General features: G+C 36.3%; 1 protein-coding gene across 12 annotated transcripts in view; it reads right to left on the bottom strand.

The window, feature by feature from the left end:
- Positions 1-1,729: 1,729 nt before the first annotated feature.
- The window catches only part of USP15 (ubiquitin specific peptidase 15), a 67,609-nt gene continuing 49,054 nt past the window's right edge, over positions 1,730-20,284 (bottom strand). For 6 of the 12 annotated variants that reach the window (XM_030480354.1, XM_030480356.1, XM_030480357.1 and 3 more), the window contains 15 exons: positions 19,147-19,291; positions 11,332-11,505; positions 10,836-10,994; positions 10,186-10,410; positions 8,515-8,598; positions 8,330-8,424; positions 7,962-8,150; positions 6,897-7,012; positions 6,492-6,767; positions 6,109-6,179; positions 5,613-5,728; positions 4,234-4,383; positions 3,114-3,217; positions 2,463-2,551; positions 1,730-2,170 (listed from right to left, as the gene is read on the bottom strand). In XM_030480354.1, coding sequence (XP_030336214.1) covers positions 1,985-2,170; positions 2,463-2,551; positions 3,114-3,217; positions 4,234-4,383; positions 5,613-5,728; positions 6,109-6,179; positions 6,492-6,767; positions 6,897-7,012; positions 7,962-8,150; positions 8,330-8,424; positions 8,515-8,598; positions 10,186-10,410; positions 10,836-10,994; positions 11,332-11,505; positions 19,147-19,291 — 2,179 coding nt within the window. In that variant the 3' untranslated portion in view covers positions 1,730-1,984. Of the gene's footprint in view, positions 2,171-2,462; positions 2,552-3,113; positions 3,218-4,233; positions 4,384-5,612; positions 5,745-6,108; positions 6,180-6,491; positions 6,768-6,896; positions 7,013-7,961; positions 8,151-8,329; positions 8,425-8,514; positions 8,599-10,185; positions 10,411-10,835; positions 10,995-11,331; positions 11,506-19,146; positions 19,292-19,632; positions 19,652-20,284 lie in introns of those variants that run through there. The other 6 variants (XR_003990666.1, XR_003990667.1, XR_003990668.1 and 3 more) reach the window with 4 other exon arrangements.

Genomic DNA, 20,284 nt, shown 5'->3' with positions numbered 1-20,284 from the left:
TATGACAATTTTTTTTTTTTTTCAGCTTTATAAATGTTTTTAGAGCCAGGCAATGACAGGGGAGAACCCCTTTCATATATACTGTCTTCTGGACATACTATTAACCTTATTCTGTGTTGGTCATTAAATAGCCATTTTGTAACTGATAATGTAAGTCTTAGACAAAGATCACCCATTACACAAGCACTGGGGGAAAAGAATTTGTAAGAAAATGGGAGACTAAATAAGGCCTTGAATAGCTTTATTGAAATCTGTATAAATAAACATGCGCATTTCAAATGTAAACCCAAGTGAACTCAAGTGCAGACAAAATTTTAACCTCTGTCATGCAGGAGGTTAGTTTACATTAAAAAAAAAAAAAAAAAAAAAAAAAAAAAGAACTCAAAGCAGCTTTAAAATACCAGGATGAAACACCAGTTTTAATATCAAGGTATAAAGCAAAGCCATGTCCAACATACCTTATTTATATCCTGGTCAAATGCAAATTTTTAAACTTTTTAATGCTAACATAAATAAATAATTTACCAAAATGTGCACTCACAGAGTGAACTTTTATTTACAATACACAATTTATAACCTATTGTATTTGATTAGTTCAAGTGAAGAACATCATACTTTTTGCCTTTTTCTTTTTTAAATTATTTGTTTAAACAGTGGGACACAAAGCAATTCTCCAGGTAGTAGATATGTGAAGTGTGCCCCCCCACTTAAGAGCCCCTCTCAAAGGCAGTATTGTATACAAATCATCAATACATTCTTCCAACTAGATCAAAGGGAAAGCAGCAAATTAAAAAAATGTTTCAAACTGTCACACTTATTTTGGCATCCTGGACCCCTGAATATAGTTAACTAAAACCCAATTCAAAGTTTGTACGCCTTATATACTGTACAGGTTCTGACTTGAACATGCAAATGCCAATTCTCTTATAATGAGTTACCTTTTCAGATATGCTGTAAGGCTATGGTGAATTCCATCAGGAACACACAAAGAAAATTAACAAGCCTACCTTTAAAGAAATTTTGTTCATTAACAATTTAAAGGCAGGTTATATTGAAAAAATTCTCATCTAAGCCCGATACACAGTCATTACTATGGATACAGAATACTATTAACTCTGACCCTATTACAGAGTAGTTTGCAAGCTGTCAAACTATAAAAACTGGGGAGAAAGAACTTACAGCACAATTTTAAATTTTGGACTGACACCAGATTAAAATTATGCATTTCTTATAAGCGAGATAACAGGAGTTATGTCTGCAGAGTAGATTCCAACAAGCAACAAAGGATACTTACAGTTAATTGAAAAACTTTTTGTTAATGCAGCATGAAATCCAGAACCTGTTCCACAGCAGCAGTAAGATGAACATAATATTCTGGATGCTCAACTATATCACAAAAGGTTAAAACACCTTTTCAAGCTATTTCTTCTATTGTCATCAAATTAAAAAAAAAAAAAAAAAAAAAAAAAATTTTTTTTTTTTTTTTTTTTAGGGAGAAACAAAAATTTGCGGTTTCAAGAAAACTACTGCTTGTATATTTATGACATTTTTACTTGTAATCTCTGTGACAGCCTAAGGAACATGTATATATTCATCAGAAACTAAACTTGGCAGTAGTATTCTTGCAGTACTAAGAAAATAAATGTCAGAAGTCCACAGATTTAACATTTTAGTTATTAACTCACATCCAAAACAGAAGAAAACATAATTCATCAGAACAGCAGCAGAAAACTTAAAAGGGGTTTATTTGTGATTTCCTATATATAGCTTGTGAATACAAGACTGTAAATGCATTAGAGACAATTTCTGTTTAAGTTTTTATTGTTTCACTTCAAGTACTGCACATATTAAAATTTAATAAAGATTTACATTCTGGTATCTGAAATTCCCCATCTCAGATTTTTATTCTTAATTTGGTGGGCAATTTCCCTCTTTCCATAGGTATCCCCGGTAAGAAAGTCTCTTATGGCTTCTAGTTCTTCCATTAGTTAGTGTGCATACAATTTTCATTTTCTATATCATTATCATTTTCATTGCTGTCTTCATCACTTTCTAGTGGGATGCCTGTGGCAGCTGAAGCACCTTGTTTAGTTTCCCGGTCAAGAGGAAAAAAGCCAGTTCCACTGATTGTGTCCTGTCTCTGGTAGAAGAGCACATATGCTGCTTTGGACTGTAGAAGAGAGAAGCGTAATATCTCATGAGGCTCCAGACAAAACATTTACAATCCAAGTTATCCATTTTTTTTTCCTTCCAGGTGTACAAAGTAAAATTACAAAAGCTTTCATACAAGTTATTTTTGTTATGTTGGAACAAACCATTTTGGTTTTGTGTTGTCCTTTGAAAGAACACAAACTACTGCCTACACATTTACTGCAAGGTTCACAGTTCACTCTTCATTTGTCTTCCCTCAAGAAAAGAACATTACCAACAGTCCCAACTTTAGAAACACAAAAGGTACTTGCCACTATTTGGTCCTCACATGCAGTGGACACGCTACTGTCATCAAAGTAGTACCATTTTCCATCATCCTTATTTTTTGCAAAAGCAGTATCTAGGACAAAAAAGTACAATGTCTGAGGACTCTATCTTCATAGATGTAACACAAGCAGTTGCTAGAGTCTGTTACTGTGAAACACTTGATATTTAACTAAAACCTATCACTATTAGACTTTCACACATTTGTTGGGTTTTTTTAAGCAAAGAAAGCTTAACCAGTAACATTCCCCTTGCAAAGAGAACACATAGTGAGAAGAAACAGTCAAAATAAAATCCCTCTATCACTTTTGCATTTTTCCCTCTTCTTTCAAGGAGAGGCACAATGTATAAAAATACAGGCAAGTAAGACAAAATCAGTTGTAAGAGTACAGTAACTCTTATGGAGATCTAATATTTTCTCTTTCCACAATATACATAGCTATAACGTAAAATTTATAGCTCATTTTGTATAGATTTTTGTGTTAAAATACTTGTGAAAGCATTTCAAGGTGATGAAAAAAAAAAATCCCTCAACCATTAAAAAAGCCATTGATTCAAAGCGATCAGTATTTAAACCAAAATAAACATTTTGGAAAGAAAGCAGACTTGTAGAATTAGGATATTTGAAATCAACTTACAATGCCCTCCTCCCATTCCTCCATAATGATTGGAAACAGCAATCAAATTGTAGCGGCAAGGCCCTGCATTGGGATTAATAAGGAACTCTGACATGTCCAAGTCACTGTTTTAAAAAACAAAACAAAAAACAAAACAAAACCAAACACACAAAAAACAAACAACCAAAAGAAGGTCATGTTAATAATATTTTTAACCATTTCACACTTTGGTGGTCTTTGAGCTCTTCACTTTTTATTCCCCACAAGTAAAACATACACTATACTACACTGAGTACGTCTCTCACTCTGTGAGGAGTGGAACAGAAGCCAGCAATCTTGGCCAAAACTATTGATAAGAGTTCTTCCATACTTACAGAATCATAGAAAGGTTTGGGTTGGAAAGGACCTTAAAGATCATCTCATTCCAGCCTCCCTGCCATGGGCAGGGACACTTTCCCCTAGACCAGGTTGCTCCAAGCCCCGTCCAACCTGGCCTTGAACACTGCCAGGGATGGGGCATTCACAACTTCTCTGGGCAACCTGTTCCAGTGCCTCACCATCCTCATAGTAAAGAATTTCTTCCTAATAGCTAATCTAAATCTACCCTCTTTCATCTTAAAGCTAAGCCCTCTTACCCTGTCACAACATGCCCTTGTAAAAAGTCCCTCTCCAGATTTCTTGTAGGCCCCCTTTCGGTACTGGAAGGCTGCCAGAAGGTCTCCTCGGAGCCTTCTCTTCTCCGGGCTGAACAAGCCCAACTCTTTCAGCCTGTTTTCATAGGAGAGGTGCTCCAGCCCTCTGATTATCTTCACGGTCCTCCTCTGGACTTGCTTGAGCAGGTCCATGTCCCTCTTGTTTTGGGGGCCCCAGAGCTGGACGCAGTGCTCTAGGTGGGGGGTCTCACTAGAGCAGAGTAGAGTGGGAGAATCACCTCCCTTAAGCTGCTAGACACGCTCCTTCTGATGCAGTCCAACATGTGGTTATCTACTCTTATTATTTTTCCAAGTTGATACTTTTCACCTACAAGCATTTTGTCACATGCATGGAAGCTGAGAACAAAACCATTTTACATAATTGCTGAATTAAACATGTGTCCTAGTCATGCTTTTACACTTCTAGCCCAAAATACTTAGTTTCTTACTTAATTGGAAAGTCAACCAATGTATCCAACTTGTCCCTCATGTATCTGCTGTAGGAAAAGCGCTTTAGATGAACGACCAGTACAGGGGGCAGTGACCACAAGTCTAACTTCTTGGTAGCTTGCTGATGTTCTTTACAGTTTGGACAATACCTAGAAGAAAAAATACAATTTTTTTAAAAACTGCAGTCCATATGTATGTTAAAATACATTACCATAGAGAAAGCCAGTAACTGAACGAGCCGGAACACACACATTCCATGTTCTGTTACTAATGCCATTGACCTCCCTTCCAGTTTAAAATGTGAGGTGCTAGTGTGCCAGCATGCTCACAGTGAAGCCCAACAGCATTTTGAACACAAAAGTAGCACCCCCCAATATAGGATTCCCATCTTCTATAGTAGTCCCTCTATCATTAGTTAAAACACAACTTTCTGATATTTTATAAAAAAAAGATGAAGGGTTATGAAAATACTTCAGGAAAACTGACTATACGAAAAGCCAGTTTTTATATAACAGACAACTGTGATTCTTCCAAGTTTCAATTCCAAATTCTTCTGCCTCCTATCCCATTCCACCTGCCACTAACACCCAGAAAAACAAATGAGGTCAACCCGCTCCTGTGCCCAAATAAAGCAGGATCTCTGGTGACAATTGGAATTTTCCAAAACTTTTAAGTATCCACAAAAGAGAAAGTGGCAGACCCTCTTTTTAAACTTAATTCTGAGCTACAGGTATCGATGAAAGATTTTTATCTGCTAGAAGATTCCTGGAGAAGAAGGATCTTATGGGAACATCCTGTAATTGTGAATAGTCAGATAAAACTCCTAACTAATTGTAATTTGGAAGAACCATGAATCAGAAGTCTCCACGAAAAACTTTACGGTTGGAACATGAATTTGAGAGGCTCTACTGACTACAGACATTCCCTATCCCACAAACCTGTTGTTTAAGCACACCCTGGTTTCATGTATCAATGCAAGGCAAGTTATAGATCTACATAAAAAACTTCAGTATGCACCAAGCTTTCTCATCTCAAAGGAATATTTAAAACGCTGCATTGGATTTGGCACGATGTTATTCATTCACTGTAGATCACAGTTCATAGACTACAATATCTTATGGATCTACCCTTCCTCCTAATTCTGAATGCACTAATTGTCTCCCATACAAACATAACCTTCTGTATATGGTAATGATTTTAGTTAAGCAATGGATCAAAACAGAAAACATACTGAGAATTTTCAACTACGCTTGAAATGACTTCAAGATTCAAAATACCATTAAGAAATCAATTAAGTATCTCCGTTAATGTTCAAGTGTGGTTTTGATTACATTTTGACAAATACACAATAGAACATAGCAATTTTTTCTGTCCTTACCATGGGTCTTCAGCACCTAGTTTTTCCTTTGTTGTGAACAGCTCAATGCAATCTTTTAATTTCACAAAAGGCTTTTTGGGAGGCTTATATTCCACACTTTCATGTTTTTCAAAATCCTAAAGAGAAGTATTTCTTGAGTTAAGAGAACAAATGAAACAAAACTCATTTTAGTGATGTCGTCTTACTATAAAGAGTAACTACAAAGCTCCTATATATGGAAAAACTGATCAGAAACCATTCAAGCAAGAAGTTTTCACAGCTTCAGATTTACTTCCAAATTAGTAAGCCTAAGATTTGCTAATTAATTAGATGTGTAAATGAAGTTTATTTATGACAACATATTTACTATGAATAATGTGGGGAAAAAAAAACCACAAACCAAAACCTAGCTGCTTCTTTTGAAGACATACAATCTCTTATGTCACATTAATTAAGTTGTGTTTTTCACATTTAAGTTTTATTAGTGCTGGAAAGGGGAGCAACATAAACAGCTTACCTCTGCTGCACTGTCATCAAAATATCTCTTCTTCAATTCAGGATCCCAATCCAAAGCAAGGAAGGATCTTTCTAAGATTAAAAACATGTTTTCTCTTAATATTATTCCTTGCTTTACATGAAATTGTAAACTTTGGGCAAACACTCTTTAAAATAAATTAAAAAATGCTAGCATGAATGTAAGATGAAAAAGTGAAGCATACACAATTTCTGCATTTTTATGAGTTAATTACAATAACAAATTCATTATTTATACAGAATTTACTACTGGAAAAAAAGATGTATCGAATAGCACACAGAGAGAATGAAACACTATTCTATGGAAGTGGAGTCAGAAACAAGTATCAGAACCAAGTGTTGCCCAGCCTGTTCCCCATGACTTACCGTCAAGCCTAGGTTGCCTGTCATCAAACCTAATATGCCTGGTATCATCTTTGATGTAGTTTATGTCGGTATTGCCCAAATTATTGAACTGGAATGTAAACAATCGCTTTTTGTGTCCCATGAGTGGTTGACCTTTGCAAGTATCCTCAGTACATAATCCATTTTCAGAGTCATTGTCACCTCCAACTGAGTCTTCTGACTGGCTGTTTTCATTCTCTGAAGGAAGTTCCTGATCCTGGCTGGATTCATCATCTTGTTCATCTGTTTCCATTTCACCTGAAACAATCAGAAGAGTAAGGAGGAAGAAATTAAGTAGAATAACAATAACTGAAGGACACTACAGAATTAACTTCAGTTTCAAATTGAACACAAAATACTAAACAATTCTAGATATTCCAGTCTTACTTGGAGATCCTTCTTCATGTATTCCATTTGGGCCATTACCATTGATACCATGGTCCTTACAGCAATGTAGGGTTCCTTCAGTGTCTTCGCTTTCGGTACATGTTTTTACGTATCGGCTAAATATAACAAATGAAAGCACTAGTTAGAACCAATGCATTTTTAAATATTTACATTGTTCAAGCCAAAATATTCAATGGTTACAGCAAATATTTTCTAGTGTACTGTATTCCTGCACTCCTGATTTATTCAGAATAAACAGTTTTATTGCCTGACATGTACTATTACAGGTACATCTGAAATTCTGCTCACCTTTTGGCAGTTACTTGATTTTATACAACTTGATTCTTGGTTATTAGTTTGTTTATCCAGAATTCACTTCTTTAACTGTTCATTAAACATATCTTCCCCCCCCCCAATATATTTTTTTTACACAAAAAAAATTTTTTCTTTTTTTTTGTTTTACACAAAAATATGTTTTTTTACACAAAAATATATTCCTCTGTTCACTTACAGAGGAAATTATGTCAACAGAAAATGAAGCATGAATTTAAATTAGATGTTATATGATTCTAATTTCTCCCACATGATGACACTTATTCCAGCCTAGTTTCAGAAAGTATCTACCATGTACTTTTACAACATAAATTAGCATATGAACTTGTATAGTAGATACAGGAGTTATAACCATAGCAGAGTAACTGACAAAACACTTCCATTTTACCAGATTTTAACAAGCAGCTATGTATACAGCAGAATTAATTCCCCAAAACTGACAATACAGATTGACTCTCTACTCTTCTCAAATAGTTTTTGGATGAGGTCATGCTAACAAAACGAAACAAAAACAAAACCAAACCAACCAAACAAAAAAGTCAAATTAAAATCCACACTAGTTCATGTCTCAAGTGGCTACAATTTCAGATTAAATACATTTAGTAGAAAGCAAATAAAAGACTAAGTACTCTACTCAGTTTGTAAGCAATGCATGTAAATATAAGTTCCTACTGATTACAACTATTAGCATTATTCATAGCAAACACGTTTTTCTTTAAACAATAACCTTACCACATTCTTAGCAGCAGCAGGTTATACAGTTTATCTTCAGTATTGTTTCTAGGCACTGCTATGAGAAAAGGTTGACCAAAGAGTGAAGAACCACTATGGCTGTAGCTAGTGTATCTGCACTTTTCCCTTAAACAAACAGGAATTATAACTTGTTCTGTATCTTCTGTTCTATTGATAGCAATTTCAAATCTAAAGAAAAACAAACAGAAATACAAAGGACAACTGTAATTTAAGAGGCTATAAAGGGAAAAAAACTTAAAAAATAATAAACCCCCCAAGATTTGTCTTCATTTTATGTCTACGTTTTAATCTTTTGCAAAGAACTAAACAAACTGCAAAGACACATGAAGCATGTTATCTGTACTTACACATAAATGTCATCACGTTCCATAATACTACTCAGATTTTCATCCATGCCAAATATCCTGTGGAATCTGTGATTGTATATATCAGTAACAATCATCTAAAAAGAAAATGGAGTATACATCATTAAATCAGGTTAGTATGTGTTGAAATGTTCATTCTTGTGCTTCCTCTAAGAAGTCACTCTTACCTTATCTGCAGCAACACCAGACAAAGCTGACAATGCTATGCAAAGATCCAATATATTTCCAATTTTGGGAACAACTACTTTGTACTAAAAAAAAAAAAGAATAAAATGTCACTTTAATTTCTTAAGAGAACAAATACACATAAGAAAAAAGAACTTATCTCATGTTCACTATAGTTCATGTACTACTTTCAGATTCTTGACCTTAAGGTGTGAAGTATGGAAATCAACTAACACAAATTCCAAAAGCTATTGAAAAAGTAGTAGTTACCTTCACAACTTTATTCACACAATCACGCACACTTTGAACACTACATTTGTTAGTTCACATGAAGTTTTTCTTTAATGTTATTTTACTTTCTCCATAAGAAGACTAACAGCAGCAATCACTTAGATTTCTATTTCAACAGCACCTGCTTATTTAAGCATTTAAATAGTAATCATGCTATTCACTACATTCTTAAATTTAGAATACAACACCAGTTGTTCATAAAGTATTACTGGGAATAAAAAAGCAACGGCAGGCAATGGATAAACGCTGATTTTAATTTCCCATGCAGAGAGAGAACCTGATGATTAACAAAGAAAACCTCCCTGTGGCTTCCCTGCAGTTTGAAATGATACTCCACACAGGACCCTTACCTGTTATTTGCATAATAAATAAAGACAGGATTAATTAGAAAGAAGGAATTATAACTTTGCAATTAATTGCCAAGTACAGCATGTGTCTGGTATCTCCTTAAGTCTTATAGTTATTTAGACTCACAAAAGTTCTACTGAACTCGTACTCTTCCCAAAATTTATTCATTCCTGCATAACCATCTCACATGTCACACAGGGTCACCCTCAACTACTGCGTGTCCCTTGTGCAAGCCTGTTCTCACAAATAATTGGATTTCTAGCAGGCTCATCTCTCAACAGTTAACACATGTCCTTTTACCTTTGACTTCCTTAACTCATATTGCCTTTGAGAATACTTCCTTTCCCCTCCATCTTCTCTCCTATAGTACTCTGGTGTTACGTGTTAAAGCCTTTATACAAGTCTGCCTAACTGCCTGTGTCCTATTTATTTCCCCTATCCTTGCTTACCCCATAACAGAACCGTTTAATCATGATTTTGTTACCACAAGCTATGTATATTGTTTAATGCTATTCTAAGGTGTAGAATACCATCCTTCCTAAAAAAAGGCAAAAGAGATTTCTTTACAAAGAAATCTTTGATTTTGACTATTAAGTGATAGCATAGAAGAATTCAGGACTGCCTAATATACTTAGTCTGGGGTTTTTTGCACCAGTTATTGCCAAGATTTGCCTTCTGAGGCTAAGAACTGAGAAATTAAGTCTGGATTAAGTGTACAAGTACTTTTTTTTAAATAACCGTTCAAATTATTTAAAGCCACACTAAAATAAGAAACGAAGACAGCATACATTTTAAAACCTAAGAAACCTTTTTAACACAACCATAAAGAAATTACCAATATCTTCCTTGAAACTGATAGAAATATGAGAAGGTATGTATAGTCTTCCTCAGGCTTTCTAAGTGGGACTTCAGAACATGTATCAGAAAACTAAAGCTTGTTGGATTTGCTTATTGTACTTATAAATCTAACAAATATAAAGCAACTCAGGTTCATTGTTAATGCCACATGAGTCAGGAATTTTGTACAGGCTTACCTGCATAGGCTTTGCAAGTGGATCCATTCTAACCAAATAAACTTCCAAAGTGCGTTCTTTTTTCATGGGCAATGGAAGCGTCAAATAACAAAACGGATCAAAGGTTACAGATATCTTAGCACATTCAGGACAAACCAGGGTGGATTTAAAAAGGCCATGAAATATATCTACGATGATGGAATCATTTCTTTTTAAATGGTTTTCCCAGGCTTCTTCAGCAACCACCTGTAATTAAAGTATGACCTGGGTTATGACAAAGCAGTAGGAAATGAATGGTGAGAATTATTAGTGAGACTAAATTTTCTATATGCTTATAGCTCAGTGCTAGAAGAGTTTCCCTAAAGTAAGAATACTGGAGAAAGACAGAACATTGCATAGTGTAGGTATAAGAATAACAGAACAACAGAATGGAAGTTGTTTTTCCAACTCTTTAACACCCTTCCACCCCACCCAATTGTCTTGCGAATAACCTGAAATTTACACAGGTACTTGAAGATCTCCATTTTAAGGTCTTGCCTTGTTTTCTGAAATCTCTTCCAGAAAAAGCCACACATGATCAGTGTCCCAACTTTTCGATGCACAATCATGTAGAAGTATCTTGCAATGTACAGCCTTGACTAAAATGGAGAAGATCAACACCAAAACACTACCTTGTCTGGCCTCCCATCTGCATCCTTTAACTGAATGTAAGGCTTCTTCCTAATTCGATTCAAATCCTCATGTAATCCATCCAAGAGAAAAGCCAGTAGCTCTTGACAATCTTGTTGCTGATAACCAGAAAATTGTGGTGCAAATCGTCCCACTTGTGTCTAAAAAAGTATAAATACAAATACTTCTGGTACCTTACTTGTTATAAATAGATACTTCCAAGATGCTGCAACAGAAAGTTGAGAAGGTAAAATGTGTAAAGTTATAAAAGACAAGCTTTTCAATGGAGACAGGAAGTCAAAACTAATTCTCAAAGACCAAAGCACAAGGACAGTTCACACTTAAAATATTTGGATGCATATTTAACAGTTAAATGAATGGTCTGCATACTGATGAATATGACTTCAAATTCTTATTCTCGTATTTTTCCATAAGTTTTGTATACTTAAACTGTAAAACCAAATGACAAAGTATATTCAGGTTAAATTCCCTACTGACCTTAAATGCTCTTGGGGTTACATAGTTGTATTTTCCTGACCACATTTGCTTGATAAGCTCTGCGTAAGATTTTGCTATTTCACCTCGCATTCCCAAAGGATTGTCAAAATTCAGCTCTTCTTGGTATTTATCATTGAGGAAGTATTCTGTAAGAGGAGGTGTGTTGCTCAGACACTGTAAATAGAAAGACAGAATTTTTAGAACAGTGATTTGAATTATTTCTAAACAAAGATTTGAGTTGTAGAAAGCTCATTCTTCTCTTGCTACACAGCAAACAGCTTTTATTCCTAGTAGTGGCGATCCAGCCTCACAGATCTGCGTTGCCAGTTCTGAACTGATTCATGCAGCTAAGAGGAGAAACACTTGGTCTCTCAAATCCACACAGAAGTGGTCAATTTTCAAAAGATTATTTTTAGCATGAACCTAAATGAACAGATGGACTAGCAAGTTCTACCAGATACCCAGAAACAATACAGTGCAAACCACACTAAGCTAATGATAAATAAAACTACACTGTAGGTAAAATTCCATGTTCAACCTGAGTGATTTGCAAATCCTACTGCCCAAAGAAGTCCTGCCCCTTCTCTGCTGATCCTCATCTGATTGCACAACAAACATGTTCATCTCACCTGTAAAAAAAAAACAAAACAACCCTGTTTTTCCTCCTCACTTTTCTTCTGGATTATTTTTGGTCTGGGTACAAGATTAAAGCAGTTCGGCTGATCAGCTTAGTGTGAGGAATGTCCGGAACAAATATGCAAAAATAGTAAATTTTTTTATAGGTTCTTAGTCAAGCACTACACAATATGCTGACAGTGGGTTGTTTCACCAAAACCCCCTAATTTATCTTTTTCTAATTTTCACCTGATAAATTAATTGTAATTTTCTCAGAATATTAATTTATATTTCCATGCATAAGTCAGGGAGATTACTACAGATAATTTTGCTTTTTCCTTACAGCAATTTCCACATTCCAACATAAGATGACACTGATGGTAGTACTGGAAAGCACAAGCATCTATCTGAACAGAGCAATTTCTGAGATATAGAGCTGAGTCTTTTCTAAAACATTAGATGCCACAACTTTTAAAAGAGTAGCTGCTAAAGGAACTAATACAGTTGTCCACATACCCACTGATCTTTTCAACATAACTGACGAAGCTAAATAATTACCAACATGTTTACTCTTGAAAAGGCTGACAACGGAGAACTATTTAAGACCATGATTAAGGTCACAGGGAAAAAAGCATCCAGATGTGAATTTGAAAGGAAGCCAACACTCTTATTCTCTCATGATGCGGTATGTTGTAGGTTACCAAGCAAGACTTATGGAAAGCATCAATAAAAACCAAACAAACGAAAACCAAACCCGGAACAAACCACAACCTCCCCTTCCTAAACCAACACAAAAAAATCCCACCAGAAAATCAAACCAAACAAACAAAACCCCAAGCCCGAAAAACTATTAGAACTGAGACAATGTACTAGACCGCAAAGTCAGCAGATTTATGTGCTTTGTTCAACCTCGTGGTTTTGGGTTTTTTGTTTGTTTTAAAACACAGATACATGTAAACCAACAAGTATACTGACAGGTGAAGAATAATAGAAACAAAAAACAAAAACAAAAACCCCATCCCTAAACAAATGTGGTAAAACTACAGAAAACCATTTGTGAACTAAAGAGGTAAACAGCATGGCACTTCATTCCAGGTACTGCAGTCTCCACAAGTTTTCTTTAACCAACAAAACTTCCGTCAGGTGCTCAGTCTCTGGACCCAAACTGGTCATTTAGGTAGTTTGGAAAAGATAGAACAGAATGTAAAAACTGCAAGACCAACTATGAGACAAACCACAGAAGAGAAGGATTGGTCTTCAACATGACAAAGGTTAACGCTGAAATTATAGTCCCATGTTACCTATTCATTACTTGGAAAAAAAGGAAAAGAAAAAAGAAGCTTTTTCTGTAGCAGAGTGATTTGTGGGTAACTACTTATGTAATCAGTATCAAGGGATCATAAAATCAACCTCCAAGAAAGAGGAAACAATGCGACTGGATGAAACAATGCTTCACACAAGTTGTGCATCAACTGTATTATGCAACACTGTACGTGTTGTTGATGTACATACTCATGCACACAAACACCCTGGAAGAACGCTAAACTATTAAGTCAAAAAGGAGACGTAATCAGCTGTAAAGACCCATATAGTCTACTGTTAAGAGAGCACAGCTGTAGCTAGCAGGGTGTGGGAGGCATTAAGATGCACAGAAAAACAAACAATAAATAATCTTTATTTTTACTGTCGTTTATATATATCAGTGCTGTAGCCTCACTGGAATACTGTAATTCCAATACTAGACTATGATCTTGTTAGTAAGTCTACCTGTTCTATGAAACCTTCATAGAGGAGGAAAAATAATAATAATAATCATGTTATACTTCTCTAAATCCATATAATTTAAGTATGAGAAAACTCTGATAAAAGAGTTTACTAGGACTCTGATTGTTTAATTTAATACAAAGAAAATAAAATGAATGAAGAAAGAAGGCCAACAAGAGAGTCAGTGGCCTGGAAGCACTTGCTCTGTAAGAAAAGGCTTAAGCACTGGTGCTTGCTCAGCCTGCAGAAAAGACTGTTTCAGGGAAATCCAACAGCAGCCTTCTAGTTAAAGAGAAGACAGAACCACGCTCTTCACAGTGGTGCATAGTGGGAGGACAAGAAACAACAGGCATAAACTGGAACAAAGAGATGTTAAGGATATAAGGAAAAAAGTTTTCACTGTAGAACAGTCAAGCAGTGGAGCTGAGAGGCTGTGCAGCCTTCTTGGAGATTTTTAAGACCCAACTAAATAAAGCCCTAGGCAACCTGGTCTGACCTCAGAGCCACCCTTCCTTTGAGCAGGAGGTTACACTAGAAACCTCTTGAAGTTCCTTCTAACCTGAATTATCCTATGATACTAAGATAATGAGGAAACATTTATTCACATCCCGTAAGAAGTATTACACAGAAATAATGATTAAAATAAAATTTTGAAACAAAGAAAACATCATTATCTATTATGCCACTGAACTGGGGAAATGCACTGACAGTAAGATCATGAAATCAAGCTAAAAATTGAGTGTTCCTGTAAGTATCATAGTTCTTCACTTAATAACAGTCTTAATAATGATTAATATTAATTAATAACAATTACTTAATAACAATTACTTAATAACAATTTCAATGAAAAGACATTGACATTTCATATTTCAGCCTTCTAATAAAAGACCAAGAGTTGACTGACTGAAAGAAAGATCCAAGTAATAGGAGCAAGTGAATTACTTCACACCTGCCTATCCTACTTTTGTCTGAAGCAAGTAGCGTCAGACATGGTGAAAAGCGCTCAGCTAATACACCCCGTAACTCAAACTCTGTATGCCTATGGCAACTGAAACAAAGCACGAAAAACTTTATAATTTCAGGTTTTGGTGAAAGATAAATTCACAGCCACTAGTAACTGTTAATCAGCTTTCTGGAGAAAGAAAACTGCTGAAACAATCCATTGCAAAGTTCTCAGCAGCTGTTGTTGAAAAGTCAAGTATGTATTATCGAACTGATGGAAAAAACAAAAATGAAAATGTGTGTGTGGGGAAAAAGGGTTTTTAATGAAAACATTTACTTCCATTGTTCTCCTATTCTTCAGTCACAAAACGAAAACTGTGAACTCTCAGGTTTTCACCGCAAAAGAAAAAAAAAGGCATTTCCCACAGACCTCTAATCACTAGTACCCTATCAAAAGGGCAAAGCAATACTTAGGAAACATCCACAGGTGGCAGCACAGTAATGCTCCAGGAGATTCATATTTTTCTAACTTTTTCAGCTTAGAAGATAGCCAGGTACATCAGCGAATGTGAATAAAACATCTTGCCACATACTCCTTTTTTTTTTTCCCTTGATATAGGTTCAAGCATACATAGTATAATTTCATGAAGTCCACAAGCTCCCTTTTGTCTTTCCTGTTTTATTTAGTGCTCAGATCTGCAAAAGCAGCCATTTAAGCCTTAATAATAATAAAAATCAAGCCTTAGGTGTTAGCATTGAAGTAAATTAGAATTAGATACATGGAATACCCTTTAAAAGAATCTGAAAAATTTTACAGAAGTTCCAATATGAAATAATATTGAATTATTGCCTTTTTAAATATAATCATGAAGGAAGATGCCTTAATAAGGTAAATAAGCTAGAGTAAGTAACCAAAGCAGATCAGAGAATCATTTAATAGTTGAGGTTGGAAGGCATTTCTGGAGATCGTCTAGTCCAATCTCCTGCTCAAAGAAGAGTCAGCTAGGGCAGGTTCCTTGGGACTGTATTCAGTCAGGTAATGGGCATCTCCAGTGATGGAGGCTCCACAGCCTCCCTGGAAAACCTATTCCACTGTTTGATAACCCTCACTGTAAAACAGAATTTCTATTTAACTAGAATTGGCTGTGCTTCAGTTTGTGCCCATTGGCTCTTCTCCTTACAGTGGGCATCGCTGAGAAGGGCCTTGCTCCATCCTCTTCATTCCCTCCCACTGGGTATTTATACAGGTTGAGAGGTTCACTCTGAAGCCTTCTCTCCTCCAGGCAGAACAGTCCCAGCTCTCTCAGCCTCTCCACAGAGGTCAGGTGCCGCCAGGTTTGAGGCCGCTTTCCTGGCCTCTCACTGGACTTGCTCCAGTATGTCCCTGTCTCTCTGTTACTGGGGAGCCCAGAACTAAACACAGCATTCCAGGGGTGTCTCACCAGTGCAGAGGGGAGGGGAGGGATCACCCCCCTTGACCTGCTGGCAATACTCTGCTCAGTGCAGCCCAGGAGGCTGTTGTTGTCTGCCTGGGCCATAAGGGCGCGTTGCTGGCTTATGTTCACGCTTTTTGCCCAGGAGGACCCCAGGTGCTCCTCTGCCAAGCTGCTTTCCATCTGGTCACTGGCCTCTACGCCCCAGTGTGTAGTGGTGCCTGGGGTTGTTATTCCCCAGGTGCAGGCCTTTGCATTCCCTTTGACTGAACTTCATGAGCTTCCTGTCTACCCATTTCTCCAGCCCGCTGAAGTTCCTCTGAACGGCAGCACACTCATTTGGTGTATCGGTCCCTCCTCCCAGATTTCTGTCATCTCTAATCTTGCTGAAGGTGCACTCTGCTCCATCATCCAGGTCAAAGCCTAGAGCACCTAAAATTCCCAAGCAGAATTCCCTAGTCTGCCATCCACATACTATTCAGGCCCATCCCTTTGTTGCTTCCAAGATTAAACAAGATCAAATGTGATCAGAGTGCTTCAGCCAGAGGTATTACATCTCTAGCCAGAATAATCCAATGTTACGCCAGTAACAGCAGGAGGTGAAATTAATGGCAAATTAGTGCAGTGAAATGTATGTTTTCAGTGTAATTGGAAAAAAGGCAGAAGTGGTGGCAAGAAAAAAGAAGACAGTAGAACTTAGAGTGTGTGAGAAATGTTAAAAACAAAGCTTGTCATTCTATCACTAACACTTCCATTGATTTCTTCAATAACATTAGACTTTGAACAACACTTTCTTTGAGAGATACTGTAGGTGGAACTGAAAGATATTGTACACTTCCTTGCCAAATAATGCATTTCAAAAACCACACCATCAAGGACGTACTAAAGGTACCATGCCAAACTAAAAGCTGCACTGCCCAATAATCACCTAATTTTCTTACCCAAAGCACTGTTTTGTGAATCAGCAAGATTCTATTTTTTAATTTAAACTACAGTTTCTCAGAATTTATTTGAATACTTGATTCCCCAGATATAACTGAAAAGCAATGAAGTCAAAGCTGATTGATTTAGAATACAGACTTCAGAATTAAATCCAGGTAACACAATGGGGTACTGATGTGAACTGTAATAAGTCTGTCAAGCTGTGCAAGATTCCTAAAGGCAATAACCCATGCCTGTAATTCTCACCTAAAAGGTTACTTTCAAATCTGCATATATGCAAATTCATGCATACCAGTTTAAAAAAAGGACTGAGTAAGTAATCAAAATTATCCCTGTTTTTAATCAGTCTAGCCTGATGAACAGTGTGGCATCATAAAAAAAATAATCCACTGTGCACTAAGAATATTCTTTTAATTCGACTTTAAAAAGACAATTCTTGTTCACACACTAGACACAAATATATTCTTGGGTTTTGTTTTTCTTTATAGCAGCATAATGAGGCAATTCAGTAATCAAGAGAGGTTACATATAGCTTTTTTGTTTAGAATGGATGCTTCAAAATCTATGTCCCTTCCCCTTCTGGTTTAGCCATCTATCATGCAGCATGCTAAAAAAAAAAGTAAAATTAATTACTTCCTGCACTGTTCAACTTCTCTTTAAGTATTCTCATGAAAACATTTTTAGAAACAAGAATAAACTGAATTTTATGGATGCCTTATATAAGTAAGTATGGAATAACCCCATATACCACTACAGGCTGAGGGCTGACTGGCTACAAAGCAGCTTTGCATAATATGACCCAATGGTCCTTTTCTATCAAAATGTGGAAGAGCCAGCAGTGCATCCTTGTGGGAAAGGTGGCCAACTGCAAGCTGGGCTGTATTAGCAATACCAGCCAGAGGCAAGGCAAAGCAGGTCTCCCCCTCTACTTGGCACCTGTGAGACTGCTCCTGGAACAGCAGCACTGTCCTGCTTAGGGCTCCCTAGTGTAAGAAAGAGGAGGGCCACCAACATGGTTGGGGGCTGGAGAAAAACATGCAAGGAAAGACTGGGAGGTGTATGTATTTGTTTGACCTGAACAAGACATGACTAAGGGGAAAGCTCGTGGCTGTCTGTCCCTACATTATGGGAGGCTACAGAGAAGTGGAGCCAGACTCTTCTCAGAAGAGGTGGGATTCATGATCATCCTGGGGTCCCTTCTAACCCAAATTATTCTCTGACTGTATATACAAATAAGGGATACTTTTTTTTTAAAATTTCATTTCACCCGAAGAAATCACAAACACAAGTTGGAAACTGTTGTGATGACAAAGGAAGAGATTAACTCTGTAGTATGCTCGATTAGGATCTAGTATCTTTGTACTCAGCAGGAAAAAAATGTGAACAAGAACTTAAATACACTCTCCAGTTTTTTGACATAAGACTACTTTGAAGACGAACACAAGTTGCAGAACTAAACAAAACCAAATTAAACTACTAGTTCTTCCTGATCATTAATCAATCTACCACTACAGCTTCCACTTAAAAGGACCAAGGGGTTTTCTGTTTTGGTAAGAATACTACTAGACATAATAGTATTTCTCTTCCAATCATAGCAAAGAAACAAGCTATTACACATTTCTGTAAAATACCACATCCTTGAAATAGCAGCTATTCAAATGGGAAAGTTCAAAGGAAAATATGTTAAAAGGTTCCCTGCATGTTAACCTGTATACTAGAAGTACATGATAATTAGTTAGAAATAAAGGCCCAGTGATCCACTGGTCATCTATTTTTGATACTTCAGCATTACCATCTACTCAACACCATCTCAAAATGAAAAAGGATTTTTTGCAACATGCATGTACAGCAATCATTACAAAAAGCAAAGAATCCCATTTTAGGGTTCACTCACTTATAATGCTGTCAAATATCTTTCTAACATTGATCACTATGCAAAACCAGGGGAAACCATGAATGCAGCTACGTAAATCAGCTTTTCTAGTATATAAATTATTTCCTCACTTTTAATCCTATCCTGCTACTTAATAGAGTTTCTTAATTTCCAAACATGACAAAAAATAACAAGATATTAGTTTCCAAGTAATAAGACAAGCTTATTTTATTCTAAAGTACATACCTGAATTGCTGAATTCATGAAACATGTATTCCCCAAGTTACTCAGGCCACACAGGCCTGGCTGCTCATTGTGTCTTCCTGGCTCTGAATAATCATAATTCTTATAAGCAGTATATGATGGGAGACAATAATTTGAATTTTTCACACTGTAAAAAAAAACAAAACATCTTTCACAATGTAAACATGTACTCTCTAGTGCTTTAATATATACAAGTACTTTATAGATTTAAATTATTAAGAATGTTAACGTAACTCCTATGAACAATGATTTAAAGAAGCATTTAACTTTGGCAATAACATTAATTTCAATTTGAAAGTCACCTGTGCAAACAACCAAAATCTAATGTACTGCAGTAACTGCAATCAGTATATCCCTACCCCTTTTTGATAGGAGCAGCTTCACAGCTTACTCTATTCTTCATTGCTCCATCAAACTTAATACACTCAGACTTTAGACACCACCAGCAGCAATCAATCATTTACGTCCCTTTTGCATCCTGCTACTGCAAGAGTGAGGTCGGTGGGAATGGGAATGCAGAGTTACAGGTGAAAGATTTCCAAGGCTACTGTGGCATAGCTGCCTCACTGCATCAGATAGTCTATTTATAGCTTCCTTGCTAGGACAGCACAATCCAGCATGCAAATGCAGGAAAGCCTTGAGAGGTAAAAGAATGCGCAAAATGTCTTGTAACAACTTCATTATAAATCTCTATAATGCATCTGTTTGGAGAAACTGGAGAAGAATGAAATAGGTAAAATGGTAAGATTTAAAGCAATTTGTTTCCAGATGAAATCATGCAAATACTAAATATAGAATAACCCTCAAAACAGTAAAGTAAGCAAATCTGAGAATGCTAGAAAGGCAAATGAATCTTGTAAGAGGATGCTCTGTAATATTACAGATGCAACAAAAACCAACCAACTAGACAACTAGAGGTTAAACTCTTAAACTATTTCAGGCACTGACCATAATGAAATCTGTGCGATAGTTACTTCTGGCTAAAGTTCAAGAGTATTTCTGCAGTCACTAAGCATTATTCACATTAGAAGCCACTTTCAACAAAAATTTGTAAGTCAATTGCTAAGAGTGACAAGGAAAAATGTGCAAAGAATCAATCCTGATAAATAATTGAGATTTA

Source organism: Strigops habroptila, chromosome 3, assembly GCF_004027225.2.
Source record: "Strigops habroptila isolate Jane chromosome 3, bStrHab1.2.pri, whole genome shotgun sequence".
NCBI classification, from domain to species: Eukaryota; Metazoa; Chordata; class Aves; order Psittaciformes; family Psittacidae; genus Strigops; species Strigops habroptila.
Note: the sequence above shows the minus strand (reverse complement) of the source record. Positions and strands in the feature narration are given on the sequence as shown.